This window comes from Pyrenophora tritici-repentis, chromosome 10, assembly GCF_003171515.1.
Source record: "Pyrenophora tritici-repentis strain M4 chromosome 10, whole genome shotgun sequence".
Lineage (NCBI taxonomy): Eukaryota > Fungi > Ascomycota > Dothideomycetes > Pleosporales > Pleosporaceae > Pyrenophora > Pyrenophora tritici-repentis.
Window position 1 is genome coordinate 1,414,871 of NC_089399.1, and position 18,316 is coordinate 1,433,186.

At 51.4% G+C, this 18,316-nt stretch overlaps 6 protein-coding genes across 6 annotated transcripts; 2 read left to right on the top strand and 4 right to left on the bottom strand.

Moving 5' to 3' along the window:
• Positions 1-214: 214 nt before the first annotated feature.
• Positions 215-2,353, top strand: PtrM4_043740 (C6 zinc finger domain containing protein; the record flags this gene model as incomplete). The annotated part of the gene is made up of 2 exons (XM_001937318.1): positions 215-310; positions 365-2,353. 2 exons carry the CDS (start codon positions 215-217, stop codon positions 2,351-2,353), a joined length of 2,085 nt encoding a protein of 694 aa, XP_001937353.1.
• Positions 2,354-4,709: 2,356 nt separating this feature from the next.
• Positions 4,710-5,585, bottom strand: PtrM4_043750 (AF-4 multi-domain protein; the record flags this gene model as incomplete). Its single annotated transcript, XM_066104497.1, has 2 exons — positions 4,710-4,842; positions 5,056-5,585. 2 exons carry the CDS (start codon positions 5,583-5,585, stop codon positions 4,710-4,712), a joined length of 663 nt encoding a protein of 220 aa, XP_065959061.1.
• A 2,078-nt stretch (positions 5,586-7,663) lies between these two features.
• Positions 7,664-8,461, bottom strand: PtrM4_043760 (uncharacterized protein; the record flags this gene model as incomplete). The annotated part of the gene is made up of 1 exon (XM_001937316.2): positions 7,664-8,461. The coding sequence occupies one exon, from the start codon at positions 8,459-8,461 to the stop codon at positions 7,664-7,666; it is 798 nt and encodes a 265-aa protein (XP_001937351.2).
• A 408-nt stretch (positions 8,462-8,869) lies between these two features.
• PtrM4_043770 (Asd, Aspartate-semialdehyde dehydrogenase) lies at positions 8,870-10,133 on the bottom strand (the record flags this gene model as incomplete). Its single annotated transcript, XM_001937315.2, has 4 exons — positions 8,870-8,937; positions 8,990-9,721; positions 9,771-10,028; positions 10,079-10,133. 4 exons carry the CDS (start codon positions 10,131-10,133, stop codon positions 8,870-8,872), a joined length of 1,113 nt encoding a protein of 370 aa, XP_001937350.2.
• A 302-nt stretch (positions 10,134-10,435) lies between these two features.
• Positions 10,436-12,610, bottom strand: PtrM4_043780 (GlcD, FAD-FMN-containing dehydrogenase; the record flags this gene model as incomplete). Its single annotated transcript, XM_001937314.2, has 10 exons — positions 10,436-10,764; positions 10,816-11,023; positions 11,081-11,102; positions 11,159-11,446; positions 11,502-11,603; positions 11,652-11,686; positions 11,771-11,867; positions 11,924-12,032; positions 12,083-12,275; positions 12,341-12,610. 10 exons carry the CDS (start codon positions 12,608-12,610, stop codon positions 10,436-10,438), a joined length of 1,653 nt encoding a protein of 550 aa, XP_001937349.1.
• Positions 12,611-13,839: 1,229 nt separating this feature from the next.
• Positions 13,840-17,579, top strand: PtrM4_043790 (Myosin-tail-1 multi-domain protein; the record flags this gene model as incomplete). The annotated part of the gene is made up of 5 exons (XM_066104498.1): positions 13,840-14,073; positions 14,207-14,357; positions 14,422-14,522; positions 14,569-15,372; positions 15,420-17,579. The coding sequence occupies 5 exons, from the start codon at positions 13,840-13,842 to the stop codon at positions 17,577-17,579; spliced, it is 3,450 nt and encodes a 1,149-aa protein (XP_065959062.1).
• Between the last annotated feature and the right edge of the window lie 737 nt (positions 17,580-18,316).

Genomic DNA, 18,316 nt, shown 5'->3' on the forward strand with positions numbered 1-18,316 from the left:
ATTTTTATCAGCTGCTATCTTTGACACCCTCGTCTTATGATAGGTGACGCTACTGTTGGCTCTGTCATTGACCGTCACGCGCATTTGAAGGGGGCATCTCCGCATCATACGGATCCGCATCTTAAGTCCTATTACTTGCACCGGGGTTCTCGCACCATTGTCGTTCGACATTTCCAGACCTCACCCGTCTACCGCGTCTACCCTGACAATCAACATGCCCGCATTGGCTCAAGACAAGGTTTTGGCGAGAGATCTAAAGGCTAAGAAGACAAAGTCCAGGAACGGATGCGGTCGATGCAAACTCAAGAGGGTATGATGACAAAGCTCGTTACCATGGTTTGTGCACATGCTAACCAGAGTCTAGCTCAAGTGCGACGAGACCGCCCCGGGCTGCCTGCAGTGTAAGAAGAGGAACGTCGCATGTCCTGGCTACGAGAAGACTCTGAAATGGTCAACCAAATACGAGGTCTTGTCGCCACCCAAAACGAAGTCGACGTCCCCTAAACCACGATTGGACAATGTCGCGTCTGCCTCAACATCGACCCTTCCCCAGAACGTGGTCAGCGGCATCGAGGCATTGGCTGCTGTACTCCCTGCAGGCCGGAAGAACACCGCTCCTACACAATCACCTCCTACCGCCCAGGCATCGTCATCAATTTCATCTCCACCCAGTCTTGAGGAACCAGCCTCAACACAAGAGTCTTCTACTGAGGATGGCGATTCTCCCAGAGACTACGAGCCCTTCCTCATGGAAGACGTCAACACTGTGGATCCTATCATGTTTGACACCAACCCAATATGCAACGATGACTTCAACTTTGACTCGTTTGAGAGCATTGACTTCGACTCGGCGTCATTGGATGAGCTCACATTTGACATGCATGACTTCTCACAGAAACAAAACATCACATCAGCTTCGTTGCCTGTGGTAGACCGGGAGCCAGGCCAAGAGTCCAGCCCTAGACTTTCGCGTTCACTGCTTCTCGACTTGTACCGCCTTCCAAGTCCTTCTCCTAACCCATCATCAACTGATGATGTAGAGTCGCTTCTCGTCCAGCATTACTTCAAAGACGTCTGCGCTGTATTTTCTTCTTTCGATTCTGTTCTCAACCCTTTCCGAACTACGATCGGTCGCATTTACAAGGACTCGCCTTCTATCAACTACGCCATCCAGTCCATGGCTGCGGCTCATCTTGCTAATACATTCCCTAATATGGCGGCGACTGGGTTGGAGCTTCAACGTAAGGCGCGTGAGGCTTTGGAGGTGGAGCTTCCGCTTGCTCAGAGTGGCAAAACAAGTGCAACCAAGACCTTTTTGAGCATCATGCTCTTAGGCCTCACCACCTCTTGGCACGACAGCAACGCACTTGGACTGGAGTACCTCTCTACCGCAAGAGATCTGATCCTACCTAAGCTTCTTGGTCGAGCAGGAGGATCAGAGGTCGAGCGCGAGGCACAGTTCTTCGAAGAGTCCTTGATACACTGGGAGATGCTGATGGGCTTTGTAACAGAAGACGCCATGAGCTTCTCTCCCAAGTCAGGACTGCGACCCAGTGTCACCGCTCGGAAAAGTGCTCTTGCACGAGGGCCCAATGGCAAGACAGTTCCACATCCATGGACAGGCATCGCACCGATGATACATTTCCTTTTTGCTGAGGTCGGCCGTCTAGTCCGCAAGGAACGTTCAATGGACCGCGAATCTTCCAAGGACTTGCGCCGTCGCCAGGAGAACCTACAGAATGCTGCTTCATTGGAAGAAGACCTTCTTGCAGTCGACTACCCATCAGTGGATGAAGTCATTGATACTGGTGACGAGCGCACCCCCAAGGAACACTTTGTTACTATTGCAGAGGCATATCGTCTCTCTGGACTCCTAGAGATTTATCGCGTCTTCCCTTCAATCTTGCGTAAGCGCCTAGGGTCCGATAAGTTTCGAGGTTCCGACAACATGGACTTTGAGTTTCCAACACCTCGCTTCGAGACACCGTTTGAAGATACCGACATGAAGCTCTGGCTCAACTCGCTTGCCATGCACATTATTCGATCTCTGGAATCTTTGCCCTCTTCGTCTGGCACCTTTTGCATCCAGCCACTTTTGCTTGTCGTCGCTGCCTCTGAGCTCAAATTCGTTTCTTCTGTCGACTTCTTCGACGTTCACGCCAATGACGCTGAAGTCGTCGCAGCTCGAGAGTTTGCCATCAGGCGTCTTCAAGAGTTTGCCCTTAGGTTGCCTAACAAGCCCCTTCGGACGATGATTCAGCTCATCAAGGAGACATGGCGACAATCTGACGAAGGTCAAGACGCCTTTTGGATCGACGTCATGAACGAGAAGGGTTACCACACCATCATGTGATGCCACCTTCGCAATCATGTCGTCGCCCTCCATTTTCACATTCCTTCACTTCACCAAGACTCGATCTTCCACACGATTTACGACCTCGAATTAAAATCCGGCGCACACTATCTGGACACGGCGTTTGTTCTCCACGGCGTTGGGGCAACTTCTGTTCCTCTTTCTGTTTTTTACATAAGCGACATCATCCTTCGAAGACTACACACCAGTTTCCTGGTCTTCACCCTCGATCTACGATCTTTAATTTACGGCTGCCACCTAGACCACTACCTTCTCGGTCCAACATCCCGGTGATGTGAAGAAAATTATCCTACCCTGGCCTACTGCGACAACCGCCCTAATACGACTACGATACCCACTCCCATTCCACCCACGATAGCGACAACCTCTTTATACCCCGTTTGCCTACTGCGATAACCACTCTGGCACCCATCTGGACATGCTCTGCCACAGCGACGATAACCCACCCTTCTGCGACATACCATTTGCGACATACCATTTGCGACAATTACCCCATAGAACGATACCCCACCCATCCTGCTTTATACCTTTGCTGCGCGAAAATGAGACCTGTCACGATTGACTTATATACGATTACCTCTCCGGACTCAAGCATCCATATCTAGGAACCTGCCAGGCACCTTGCTCACACCCAACATCTATACGAACAAGATGTGGCCCAAAGCGACAAACCCGAGCACCCACCTACCCATCCCACTACTACTTTGTTGGTAGTTCCATGCGACAACAGTAAAGTAATAACTCTACCCAAGCGATGAACCTCTCCCCCCACCAGCGTCCTGTCTTGTATTTTGTAACATTTTTCTTTCTCTACTCTTCTTCTCTTGTATTTATATTCGTCATCCCTTGAGGTAGGTGTGTAAACGTTGGATTGCTGCCGCCACCAGACTCTTCAGAGCCGATAGCGACAATCATACCCACTCGTTTCCATGCGACTTTGCTGCGTCCACCGCTGGTCTTTTGGTCTGCCCTGCCCCCTACCTCTTCTCTGGACATCACTGGACCGGGGGATATATCGCTTGGGTGAGTGTGTACATAGCTTCCTTCCCCTGTCTTGTTTTGTTGTTTATCTGGCGCTGGCTTGGACATACATCTGTTTCTCTTCTTTCCATGCATATCATCAGCCGGTCTGTTTTCACCGGTGTATTTCGTCTCGCATTCATGATACCCCCATCCTTGCGTTTTCTTGTTTACCTGTTTACCTGCTACCGCATTACCGCATAAACACGTTTCTGTAACATGTAACCTGTTTATTTCTTTTTCCTTGGAACAAAAAGGCAAAGCAATTTTTCTCTTGGCTCAAAGGCTTGGAGTTCTTGGGAGGATAAGGCGTAGCTGGGCCGCTAGATTGGGGAGGGGCTTTGATGGGGAAGAATGTGGGGGTTTATGCTAGATGCGAAAAAGTGGGGGGCGCGCCGCTTGTCCTGTGCGTTACGGTGTAATGCGGGGATGGAGGGATTTGCGCGTCCACACAGACACACGTGCTTAGTACGTATTCGCTATTACCATGCTGACTGGCTGACTGGTGTGTGCGCGAAACAGCATAGATGAAGTTGATTGGGGTAACACTCGCAAGGCACACATCTGTTGTTTCTGCGCACACACAGTACCAGAGTATGCAGGACCCCACAGCAATCGTGAGTACGGAAACCCGTTTTCCGTCTCAATCGTCGAGATGGCGGATGGGTTTCCGCACTCGTGGCTGAGCTGGGATGAATGTATGACGGCATGTTGGTCAAAAAGTAGATAGACTGGTGGTAGAGGAGGAGGAGATATATAGCGTCTCTTTTGGTCTGGGTGGTTTTCGTGGTTGGGGATAAAACTTCATCATGGAAGCCTCCCAGGGCCAAGGAGGAGTCTTGAGAATGTCGTCGTCTGTCGTCTTGTGGGATAAAACCTACAACTCGTAGATTGGTCGGCAGGTAGTGGTTAGGTTGGGGTGGTAACTCGAGGGTCGTACGTTTGTATACTGTAGAAACGAATGAATCTTGAGATGCCAACCGTGCAAAATCAAATACCAATATCGAATCAAAGATCATACCCCACATACCCAGTTTTCTTTTGCTCCTGTCACTGTCATGCCAATCCCGAACCCCACAAAACCACAACATCACAAACCCACAAGCGCAAAGACGATTCATGCATCAACTTCGTAACATTGAACCCGCGCCTTTACGGCCGGTATCCATCTCCCACCACCGGGAGTAACATCAACAGACGCTCAAAGATATATACAATCCAAAAACCAAAGAACTCGCACGCTCATATCGCGTCAAAAGAAAGACAATCAAATCACCCAAAAGATCGGAACCATCACCGCTCAACAACAACGTCTTTACATAACCGGCCGATTACTCTCATCATCACTATCATCCTCATACGCGATGAATTCCTTGCGCCCACTCGCATACCGCGTAACAAAGTACTTTGTGGATTCGTACGCGCGAAGTTTCTTTTCCGCTCCCGGGCTGGCGACGAGGTCGGTCATGTGGGGGCCCGTGGGGATGGCGAGGAGACGTTGTTCGGAGCCTACGAGGCGGAGGCGGTTGGAGCGCTCGAAGATGGGGGTTGTGGGAGTGGAGGAGGGGAGGGGTAGGGAGGTTGATGAGGAGGTGGAGCGGATGCTGCGGGGGTGTGTTAGTTTGGTTTGAAGAGATAGATAGGAGGAGAGGGAGACGTACTGTTGGATACCGAGGTGGATGCCTTCGGCGATGCATGCGAGGATTGAGACTACGATGACGATTTGGAGGGCCCAGAGGCTGAGGAAGGAGGATTGGTAGTCTGAGGTGGTGGGTTTAGGCGCGGCGGAACATCTTATCCGGCCGTGTTGTTGTGGTGTCGGCGACGGTGACGATGAAGAAGAAGCGACTGCGTTTTGTGTTTCTGAGCTTGATGCGCCGGCCATGAGTACGTGTGTTGGTACTGGCTTCTTGCCATGTCGCATATACACATTGTACAGTTCCGGCTCGGTATGCTGGAAGCGCTCGAGTTGGACGGCTAGACTAGAGCAGACATCTACGGGACTGGGGCTGGGTGATGGGTTGGCCGGGGACCAGTGTGCGGCAGAAGGTGTGTATGCAGGTGACGCTGCTTCTTGGACGATTTCACATCGACATTGTGTTTGGGTTCTTGATGGGGCGGCGGTAGTAGCGGATGTGAAGAGGAGGATTGAAGTAGCGACGAAGCGCATGGATGGTATGTTGGCTAGCATGATATGCGATGTGTATGTGGAATGTGTAGGAGAACCAGATGTTGTTTTTCACGCCTCACTGGGGGTTCTCAGGCGTAGGGATATGATATAGACGTGTGAAGCACAGCCCGTATGACGTTTGTTTGGAAGGTGCGGCGAAAGAGAGGGGAGGCGTAGCTTGTTCTGTTTCGGACCGTTAGCCCAATCGTTCGCCCTTCGGTGGTAATAACGGCCTAGGATATCTACTCACCCAGATGATGGTTTTTGGAAGTCTATGTTAAGATTGAGGAGTTGGCCAGCAATTCTGCTTATCCAAAGCGGGAGAGAGAGAGAGTTGCTATCGTTGAAATGGAGGGGTCTTCCTTGGAGTTATGGGTATCAAGTAGGATGTGTGGTTGAGGTTGTGCAGATGGGTAAAGTGTGGTAGTACTGGCTATGCTGCAAGATTGGCTCAATGCAGCTTGGATAGTAATTGCAGATGAGATGAGATAGATAACGTGAAATTGATCAGAAACCGAGCGACTCCCGAAAAAGAGGCAGGCGCACCGGGCGGACTATATGTAGTGGCCGCTTTTGCGCAAAACCTCTCACCACATGGTGGTCTGTCAAAACGCGCCTGAGTCAGGTTTGCACGTGTATCAGAAGACCTAGCATGACGGGAATGCCGACTAGGGTCAGGTTCCGCACCATTGCATGCGCGTGTTTTTCCCTTTACTTTTCCAATCCCCTATAGTATAGCCGAAATAAGATCTTTTTGGGGCCTCGTGCCAGCGGCGGCATTGCTGCATGGAGACTGATGGTGCTTGTGCGGCCATGATACGTGGTGGAGAGGTCGAGAGTTTGGGTTAGATTGTGAGGGGGGCGCGGGTGGGCATAGGCTGGAGGCCCCAGTCCAACTGTCACTGTCGAAAAATAGAGTGCTTCCAAGACGCTTTGCTCGTATTCTCTTCAGCTCAACCCAACAACACTGTGCGCGCCCTAGCTAAGAGCTCTAGATGCTCACTTGTGCATCCCACGCTTACCCAACTCCCGCCGTATGCAGCGAGCAGCAACGCCTTGATCCTTCGCTCTCGCTCTCGCCTTGTCTCGCCTCGCCTCGCCGCACCACAGGGGCTTCCCTCCCCACTTGCACGCCAACGGACTGCGAAACGTTACTCTTGCACACAGACGCCCACGATAACCCTTTTGAGGGCTAGCACAGAAGCCTTCCCGTGCATGCCAGCGTATCTCGGGCTAGAACACGGTGTTTCGGCCCTTTTTGTAGCGCGTTTCCCCAGCCGCAGACACACTGTGCAGGCTGCGACCCTGCAACTCGACGCGACTTTACCCTGTTCAACGGCACCACGTTTATTGGAAAAGGCGTGCCGGGCTGTGAAAAAAAAGTTCATTAATAGTATATGGCCTGAGAACCATGGCGTGAGCTGTGTGAGTCAGCTGTCATGACCACGGCGAGGACGGCGCGGCCGCCGCTCTCCGCCCCCTTCTGTCTATCGTGTCATAGAACAGAACAGAGAGACATGCTCGTTTCACGTCGCAGTCATCGAACACGGCGCGCATGTCCGCCATCGACGCAACGTTCAAGCAATCAAGGAAAGCGGACAGGCGGAGCGCCAAACGAAATGCTTGCATAGCGAGCCATATGGTTCGCCTTTTCCCATGTTCCTGTTGCGAAACGCTTGGCGCGGCCTTGGTACTTTCCCATGTCCGCACATTTGCCCATACTAAGAAATGCCGTGCAAAGCTTAACGCCGTTAAGGATCGCCATGAAGCGCATCGAGTCTCGGACTCGGCCGGCGGACATGCAAGAGCCCACGGATTCCCGGGCTTGCATCGATGCGGCTCGATATGTGATCGCTGTCACTGTGCATGCTCGCGCGCTATTGCCCATGCAAGAGTGACAGGAAAAGAGGGCATGGGTTCCCGAGGAGGTGCGGAACAGTCGCCTTGTTTCGTCGTGGCGTCATGGGTATGCGCCGTTTTTTATGCTTTTTTGTGAAACTCAAGGCTGTCCTAGTAAGTAAAGAGAGGGAAAGCCATCATTGCGATTCCTCCCTTGCTTGGCGTGAAATGGCCACATGCCACTGTAAGTAAGTTACGATTTAATGGCTTTTTCTTCTTTTGGTAATATCAAGTGGTACGGTTGCAGGCACACCACCAAGACTGTCTTGGTCCTCATCTCTCAATCTACCTTGAGCATGAAAAAATGTAGGATCCATCTTCAGCACCTGTTTCTTTGAACTCTTCGTATCCACCGTGTAACCGGCCATTGCCAACCTCGCCATCTCCCTGGTATAAATATTCTTCCACATGCCCCTTCCCACAGCACCGTCATTTCTTCCGGGCTTCTGGTCGTCTTCGCTTTCAATGACGGTGGCCTCGAGGTTCATACAGAAATCGATTGGCAAACTCTCCTTCAAAGCCGCTCTCCTTCTCGTCCGACTCGGCTCCTTTAGAAACCACTCTGCGCCGCAAAATCGGCACCAATTGAAGCCTGCAATAATCCAGTTCCGTAGACACCTGTAGCCGACGTAGTGTCCGCATCCGTGCGAGTCGATGCGTACAGCGTGTTCACAGTATTGCACGAGAGTACAGCACGTATGAGGTATCTCCGGGTAGATGAGAGGCGACGGTCGATTCGAGCTTGGGGTCGTGTCTGCGGCTAGAAGGTCCGATGTCTTTACCCTGGTCCAATAGTCGCACATTGGGTACTCGCATAACATGCAGTTCAAATCCATGCCTTTGAGGTCTTTCCTCGAAACATCCTTTCGACGGGATGCCAGCCACGCAGCCAGCGAGGACACTCTGTCTGGTACGTATCTGGTCGAATCATGGGGTGGTAGAAATGCCGATGTAGGCTTAGGGCGCCCCGGAGGGTAACTGATTGGCATATCCGCCATGCTGGATAAACGACGGAACGATAGCGATAGGATGTAGTGTTGTACTGACAATGTGAGTTGCCCCAAGGAAGTAGAAAGCTACATACTGCTGGTAAGTAACTACTATACTCTGGACAGTAGAGTTGCACCTTCTCCTGTGCCTTAATGGCAGTCATGACTGAATCGATCTACAAAGGGAACTGACCAAAGCCGAAAGGAACGACATTGCTCGTTGGCCTCGCTTTTCTAGACACCCGTACCTTCCAATGATACCTTATTGTCATTGTTGTTTTCTATGCTTTTTTCATGGAGTATCAAAGGTCACAGTGGCCCGGCCAGAGCTGCAAAAGTCCGTCTGGGTCTGGAGAACTGTCTTATTACATACATAACCATATATGTTGCATACTCCATTTATAAATTCACTGACCTCTAAGCATACCCCTTCAGCACAGCAGCCTCCGCATTCAATATCGACGACCCCGCCGCTCCAATAACAGCTACAACAAATTAGCACCGTCTGCCGTTCCCCAAACACAATGTTGAACTTACTGTTATGACTGAGCGCAACAAACTTGATATCAAAGATACCAGCTTCATCCTCCCTTATCCTCCCCACACTGACCGCATACCCGCGATCAGTCTCCCTATCCAACCTCGGCTGCGGCCTATCAGGTTCATCCATGACGACAATCGCCTTCGCAGGTGCAGACGGACAACCCAACTTCTGCGCATCAGACACATACTCGCGCATAGCCTGCTTGACCTCCTCGGCACTCGGCGGCGGGCGTCGCTGGAAGCGCAATGACACGCAAGCAGTGTGCCCGTCCAACACCGGCACGCGGTTGCAAGCGGCCGAAACCTTCATGGGCTGATCTACAAAACCTGTAACGTCGTCGTTGACGCCACCGAGGATCTTAGACGCCTCCGTCTCGAGCTTATCTTCCTCGCCCGAGATAAACGGTACCACGTTGTCGATGATGTCCATGCTGCTTACACCCGGGTAGCCAGCGCCGGAGACGGCTTGCATTGTGACGACGGAGACTTGGTCGACGGGGCCGAATTTCGCTTGTAGGGCTGCAAACGGTATGACGATGCCGATGACGGCGCAGTTTGAGTTGCAGACCAGGAAGCCCTTTTCGAGCTTGTGGTGTTGTCGCTGGTGCTTGATGACGTCGAGATGGGGGAGGTTTACGGTGGGCACGACGAGGGGGACGAGAGGGTCGCGGCGGTAGTTTTTGGCGTTTGAGAAGACGGCGAGTTCGGACTTTAGGAAGGCCATTTCTGGTCATGTTTAGTATGGGGATTGGAGTATCCTGGAGTCAGTGCCTACCAACGTCGCCGGCAACATCGCTGTCCAGGCCAGAGAAGACCAAGTCGCACTCCTTGAATTCTTCTGGTGTGCATTTCTTCACGACCAACTCGCCAATGCGCTCGGAAAATGGCAGCGCTTGCTTCCACTTGACAGCATCCTTGTACTTCTTGCCAGCCGATCGTTCTGAAGCGCCGACAGCGTGGAGTTCAAAGTGTGGGTGTAGTGCGAGAAGAAGGATGAAGCGCTGACCCACCGAACCAGTTGCGCCCAACACACCTGCAATTGCATTAGTCTACTGTTCCTTCAGCATAAGCCAGCATACTCACCGCACTTCTTCTTGGGAAAGTTTCGGTTATGCGACGTAAACTTTTCAGCCTCCATTGTTGTGGTTTGAGGATTGAGTCAATCGAGTTCTCAAACTTTAGGTTAGGTATGACGCGGGGGTTCCGCGGGTGGGGAAAACGCGACGCCGATCGCGGAGCCTTCATAGCTGCAGCTGATTTTCATCAAATGTGTAGATTTTGCGAAGCCAGACTTTTCATTACTCAAATACTTCGTAAAATGATAAGGAAAGTTATGAGAAATCTATTCGCACACACAGAACATATGCAGCATAGAATGGTAGACACCCTCCCAATGCATGCTCGACGAAGAAACCAGGGGAAGGAATGAACAGTCACACTCTAGGCCTGAGCGTCCATGATCTTACCCGGGTTCATGAGCCAGTACGGGTCTAATGCGCCTTTAATGTTCCTCATCACATTGATCGTGTCCAGACCAAGCTCCTTCTGCAGTGATTCCTTCTTGCCTAGACCGATGCCGTGCTCACCAGTACATGTGCCTTCCATCTCAAGCGCGCGGTCGACCATGTCGTGGACGCATTTCTCAACAGCCGCCCGCTCCTTGGGATCCTTGCTGTTGTACATGATGCTTTCGTGAAAGTTGCCATCGCCAATATGGCCTAGGATGCTCGCAAAGAGACCAAGATCGTCCATTTCCTTCTTAGAGATTTCTGAGGGTAGTTAGCGAACTTGCCTACACCTCAGCCTGAATAATTACATACCGATGATATCAGGTAGTCGTGAAATTGGAACCGCGACATCTGTAGACCAGACCTCGTCGCCTTCGCGGCGGAGTGCCAGCATACTCCAGAGTGACTCCTTGCGCGCCGACCAGAGTGTCTTCTGCTCCTCGGCGTTTACGGCAAATTCGAAATCTCCGCTCTTGTGTAGCTTGGCGATCTCCTTTACCATCTCGATATTCTCCTGTACCTAATATGCACTTAGCACCACTTCGGGTAAATGCACGACGCATAGGGCTGAACATACCCCTGCCTTGGTTCCCGAGAATCTGTTTGCGGCTGTTAGCTTGTGCTATCACATGGTATCACATGTCTGAAAGCTTACTTGAAGAACATGGTGGGGAGTTCCTTCCATTTCTTGCTTGTTGACCCGGCTTTGTTAATCACACCCATCTGCACCTCATCCATGATTTCCATGGCGGCCACAGGCACTCCTCTTCGCAATACTTTGGAAGCTGCGGCTGCGGCATCTCGTATCGTAGGGAACGTCACAACTGCGACACTCGTTTCTTGGGGCACTACTGCCAGCTTCAGGGTAATCTCCGTCACAATCCCAAGCGTTCCCTCAGAGCCAATGAAGAGGTTGGTCAAGTTGTAGCCAGCTGATGATTTGCTAGAAAATGATTAGTCGCGTGTAAAGTGGTATAAAGGGTCACAAGGTTGAATACCGGGGTCGACGTCTTGTCTTGATCACGGTGCCATCGGCAAGCACCACGGTTAGATTGATGACCCAGTCTTTCATCGTACCGTATCGTACGGCGTTGGTCCCACTATCGCGGTTAGCTATGAATATTGAAACCTCAATGTCCTCTTCTTACCTGCAGCTGGTACCCACCATGCCTCCAATCCGAGCCTGACACGTCTCTTAGTAAAGATTCGAGCTGCCGCATTGGGCCTACAGCGAGCCGATTGGGAAGATTGTAGCAGGCGCACGTACTGATGGACCCGGGTCAACGGGGAAGAATAGACCGGAGTCTTTGATCTGATCGTTGAGGCTCATCCAGGGTACGGAAGGCTGAACAACAACGTCCATGCTGTCGACCACGTCAGTGACATTACTTGTGATACGTAACACGCAAAGTCGACTCACTCGTCTTCGTGCAGAGCTATAATCTTGTCCATGAATGAAAAGTCGATGCTCATGCCACCAAAGGGGGCGGAGAAGTTGGCCTCCAAGCTTGATCCTCCCGAGTACGGAACTACACATGTTAAGCGCTTGCTACATGACGATCCTGTACTATGACCTTACTCATGGGAATTTTGTACTTGTAGCACACTTTGGCGATTTTTGCGCATTCGTCGGTAGATTTTGGATATGCTACCGCTACTGGTAGTTGGTCGATGTTGATAGACGACCACTCCGAGTACCCGTGTCTGTGCAGATCCTCGTCATCTGTACTGATGGCATCCTCTCCTAGCGCCTGTCTCAGCTCTACGAGTGCCTGTACATGTGTAAGTCAATGCTGCATGCAACTTCGGGACTTGTTCAAGTAGTCCACAAACCCACCTTCTCCATCTCGTACTTGGACGCATATTGGGGACCCGCGGATTTGAGCCACGGCATCGGGAGTCGATGAGGCTCTTCATTGGCACCGTAGAAGTATGTGGTCGTGCCAGTGACGGCAGAGAAGAGGAGGACTCTCCCAGAATTCCAGAAGGGTCTTTGAAGTTGTCCGGATTTGAATGCCTGCTCGCCTCCAGTCCGCGCTCGAGTGCCACTCCGCTTGAGCAGAGGCGAGACTATTTGCCTCAGACGTGCTGCTGGGTGGCGGAACATGACGGAAAGTGTGAGGAAATGGAGAAGAGATGAGGTTGCAATGATTTGCTGAACTGCTAGGGTAGACTTTGAGCGGCGTCCACTTCTGCAGGCGACAGGTCAAGGCGCAAGTGTGGAGCCAAGGTGATGGAGAGGACGAACGATGCTAGCTGCAAGACTGGGCTACGCATTTTGTGGATCTAGAAGCTACCGGGTACAGGCAGAGCGGGGAGAGTTTATTAGAGTCTAAACGCAGTTGGCGCGATTGATTCGGGTATGGCTTTGAGCATCGTTGGTGGGCGCACAGGTAAAGTCACAACACAGCATGGTAGAGTTGGTGGGATGGACCACTGACAGCGTGGGAGGCTCACCAGAAACCCGATATGCCTATGTATCAAATTTTTCGGCTCACGCAACAAACGAAGTCGTGCATGATGACCTGCAAGGGGGCTTGGGTGTACGCATGGTGATTGCGGGGAAGACCAGGGCAGTGATGAGCAAATGTGCTGCAAATGTGCTGGTGCGAGAAGGCTCGTGGCGACGGGTGACGCTGGGTGACATTCCGAGCGAGATCAGTCGCGTGAGGCGTTCGCTCGGACCTAACGGCTGCCGACGTCGATCCTGATCTTGATCTTTTGCGAGGAGCCCTGCAATATTTGCTTTCTTTTGACCAACGGCAGAAGAGGCGTCTGCCAGGGACAGTGGCCGGCCATCCATGGAGACGTCTGAGGCTGACATGAAGCCCTGCAAAAACAGCCGTACAGAACAGCCGGATTTCAGGCGGCGTAATGGACAAGTTGCCGTGATACGATTACCTCACGAAACCTACTGTACTCCTCACCCTATGCATCAGTGCAAGTGGGGGAACAAGCCGCGCATGGGTTGTAAGGGTGCCATCCGTCACATCCCACGCCCTTCTTGGCGGATAACCCTGCAAGCAAGCAGACACCTACTTACTTAGACGCGGCGAGAAATGGCGCAGTCATCACAGGGGAAAGATATACTTGATCAGGATGACTAATCCAACTATTCTGAAGAGGCCGCCGTTAGCCGCCAAAGCACCAAGTCGGAAACCAATAGTGGGCAGTATGCAGGCGGAGATAGGAACATGCGCTGCAAGCCTCGCAACATGGGTACTGCGGCTGTGTTGGCTCAAGATGGCTGACGTCAAAGCTAAACGCCTCGAATGCGACACAAGGGCGTAAGATGTCGGTGAGTGGTTGATGGTCGCGTGCGTGTGTGCATGCCTAATGAGGAAGTCGGCGATCCCCGGCGCCTCGTTCGGTGTTCGGTTGTCAGAGAAACGGCAGGGCAAGCAAACAACTCCACCCGACTTCCGCATGCCCAACGCGACTGCACCACCATCGACCGGCTCTACTCGGCACAAGCTCAACTCAATCCTAACCGTCATGGCGGACATCAGCGCAGCCTTGTCGTCAGAGATTACCAGGATACTCCAATGCATATATCCCGCCTCGCTATTCGTGCGTATTGCCCCCCTCCCCCTTACGCTCCAAAACCAGTTCGTGTCGCATCACTAGTTTGCTTTTCCACATCTACCACATGACTCGCTGCATATGCATTCCAACGTAGATGAGCTGACGCGACATTTCGCAGAACCTATCCAAACTCCTGGCTCAGACCAGCATACCCGCTATTCGGGCAAGTATCCACAATCGGTCACCATGTGAGGTGAAGAGGTTGGCAACAATAGTTTATGATGCACTTGAACAAGCTGCTTATACGCTGCATGTGTTGCATCATCTATGTAAGCGATTGACCGCTCTTTGTTCTGCATACAAGAGCACGATAGGCTGACTTCGTCATCTCAGCTTATGCCCCTGAATTTCGTGACGAGTTGTTGATTGCAAAACCCGACTTACTTCATGCTTTGTTGAAAAAGGCAAATTCATCCAAATCGGATTTTGAACATGTGAGTACACAACCACACGGTAAGCCGCGTCACTTACATGGCCTAGTACGCTGGACTCTGCGTGCTCCTCCTATCACGTCAGCTACCGGATGGTGTCCTTTTGCCTGCGGAAGCCCAGGGCTTCTTCCTCAATTCGTTCCAAAAAGCTATCCAGGCCCCCAGCGTGGACACGCTGAGGTCAGTATATTGCATGCTTAATGGCGCTTGTCGCGGACTACACAGCCTGCTTCCGAGCGACGTCAGACGCAAGTTCGACGCGGGACTGTGTGGGATCCTCAAGTCTAACTCTCCCGGCGAATCATCGACGTTGCTGTCATGGGTGTGCGGTATAGTGTTTGCCACGGAGCATCCGGAGGGTGTCACCAGCATACAAACTCCAAGCGCCAATGAACAGCCAGTATCTACCGAAAGCTTGCAGCAGCAGTGGAAGACAATATCGGGCCAAAAGCTGTTTGGCTCCATGGGTCATCTTTACAAGACCATCAGCCTGGTCTGTACCAGCGTGATGAAGATGATATACAACGGAGCGACGGACGACGACGCAATTGAGATTATACGCATTGCTTCGCGAGTTCTGCAGTTTGTTGACCAGGATGTCAAGAATAGCTGGGGCAAGCAAGATCAGACTACACGTACTCTGTTCAAAAAGTTTCCGGAGAAGATTTCAGGTCTAGACTCAAGCTCGACTCTTATGTTGGAGGCCTTGTCTTTCTTCGCTGTCCTTTCGGGTTCCAGAGAGTTGCCACTGGGCCTCATTGAGCGGTACGAAGAGTGTATATCAAACTTCGATTGTATAGTAGATCCAGAGAGTGCTTCCGAGCTCCTCTCTGCATCGCTCCCACTGTTTGCAGTACGTGCATCTCCCTAAAGTACCCCATTCATGGCTAACCAAGATAGGCACAAATGGAAGAGAGTACTATTCAGAGGCTCCTAATTGGCGTATTGGATGGCTGTGCTTCGCGGCCAAATTCGCGTCAGCTATCTAGCCTGGTCAATATAATCGATAAGCTTACCACTGCTGCAACGACTCAGGAGGCTCTACGGAACAGGGTACTGCGTGCACTATCGTCGCAAACAATGTTGGAGAAATCCTGGAGTCTGATCCAGATTGATTTGAAGGACAATGTAACTGGCTGCTGTACTTATTCTGGATCACTCCACCGTCAGCTAGTAGCCACTACAATCGCTTCGTTACTGGTTGTCGCTTTCGCAGCTGATCTAGACGCGCCCAAGTTACCCAACGCCCTTATCGTCGCTCTTATCAAGAAACAGCAGAACCTACCGCCAATCATGAATGCTTGCTCGCACTCATTGGATAACTCCCCTCCATCCTCAATATCGCTATTCCAACAAGCAAGTACCCAATATACAGGCCAGCATCTCCAGGAATGGAAGGAACGGATCAATTCAGTGGTGGATAGCCAAAGCAAGTATCAGAAAGAGCTGTTCACCCGGGAAGTAGCCAAATATTGCGAAGATCTCGAAACACGCTGCAACACGGTCGAAGAACCACTACGGAGGGAGGAAGAGAGGTCTAAGAGGCTCGAAGGGCAGGTTGAGAGGCTTCTCAGTGACATCGAGTCATTATCAAAACAAAGGGAGGACGATATGCACTACCAAGAAGGGTTGGAAAAAGACCTGGAAGATGCCAAGGATTACAGAAACAGGGTAGAACTGGAGCAGCGGAGAATGATCGAAGAGAAAGAGGAAATGTCCGCTAAATTACAGGATGTGGAAGAGGCCTTGGAGAGAACAAACCGGCAAGCGGAAGACATGCTGAATGCTGCGCAGGAAGACTTTGCTGAGAAAGAGACCAACTTTCGCTCAACACTCCTCCAACGTGAAGATGAAAAACGCCACCGAGATGCCGAAATGGAGTCGTTGCGCATCGCCATAAATGAGTTGAGAGAGTCCCAAGTACAATGGGAGAAGGATCATTATAGCCTCGCCGAGGAGCACGAACGCCTCCGAGCGCGCTGTTGTGACACAGAAGAACTGCTCCAAAAGGAGCGCGAAAACGCCAACCGTCAGGCAGACGAGCTTTCCCGCCTGGAATCGCAGCTTTCCGAATACCAGCAAGACTTGGAACACAAGGAAACCGAACTGAGAGATACGAATGAACGACTGAAAACATTGCAAGGTCGCCACGAAGAACTGAGACATGAATCGGAAGAGAGATTGAGAAACCTGGCGGCCAAACATGCCGATACTTTGGATGCTGCGATACTGAAAGCTGAAGAGGAACGCGAAGAAATTGGGGCTCAGCTACAGAACGCTCTACAAGCATTCAAGCACGAAGCTGCTGAGCACGAAAAGACTAGTGGCGAAGCCCAGCGTCTTCGAGAGTCGATTCCACCATTAAAGTCTAGGATACAAGAGCTCCAAAAGATCTGCACAGAGCAGGAGGAGGAACTTGAGTCGCTCAGAAACTGGCATACGGAGATGTTAGCTCATTTGAAGCAGCCCTTGAATGTTCGGCCGTCTTCTCGATCTTACAAAGACGCTATTCAGCCACAGCCAACAGAGGAGAGAACTCATCGGCGACGAAAGTCCACCAGAAGCAGTCAGGATATAGCACAAAAAGCTGCAAAAAGTCCCCAAGTACTCACGAACACGGTCATGGACAAGGCCACTGATGATTCTTTTGTCTCGCCTACAGACTCGTACTCTTCTCAAGGGGATGGTCCGGCCCCTAAGCGTCCCAAACCACAGTCAAACTTTAAGGTACCGGCGATGCACACACCTTATACACGAAAGCCCGACTTGATCTCCAAATCTGTTTCAAACCGGACGTCATCAAGCAAGCGCTCAGCTCTGAGGCAAATGTCACCAAATCGTCGGCATACTGTTGGTTTTGCAATGACAGATGAAGAAGATGAGAGCTGTGTTGATGGGATGCAGTCCATGAGGCAGCGTAGTAGTAGTCTTCAGGATGATGAACAAGCAGATTTTGGGATGGACGACGACTTCACGTCAGGAACGCCACTCACTCCGGGTTATGCAGCGGGCACTGGGAGAGCCCCGGAAGATGACGATGGCAGTATGACTGAACTTTGAGCGAAATCCAATTGGCAACATTTGCGTAATTCTGGCATCTAGGACAGAGAGCTGAGAGGCGTTTTGGAATGCACAAGCGCTACTTTGATAGAGCGCGGGTACTTGCATACATGATGTAAAACAGTCAGATCGTTCCACGATACCCAAGTGTCTATTATTACGTGTATTTTTATTCCCACCTTTACTTTGGCTAGTCTTTGTTATGATTATTCTTTGATATCTCTTAACTTCCTGGTAAGCCTGTCCCATTTGCTGCACACCACGGGTACGTGCCTTGCTCATGCACCTTCCCGTAACCACCTTTACCCAGTTTCTTCCATTTGCAGAGCTCTCTGACTTGTACCTTTCTTAATTGAGCACCTGCCCTCAGCCTCACCTTGCACCTTCTCTACTGCGCTGCACTGCCCACAATCGCCGTCAGTCCCGATCTCTCTTTCCCTTCTTACTACTAAACCCCATCAAGAATATCACTCAATCCCCATATTTCTTAGATACCGGCCAATTATCATCGCAAGACGCTAAACGCGCTTGCCACAGCCAACACTTGTCGGCTTGGCATCTATCGGACATCCGTTTGCGAGAGCAAACAAAACATCCAATCACCCTACTTCAATCTCCTCCAACCAATACCTGACGCCTTTCAAATAGGCCTTCAAGTCACATCGCTGGCCACAAGGCCTAGGACCGTATCTCTGACCGCCCGACACCCCGCCTTCTCAAACGGGCAGTCACGTTCG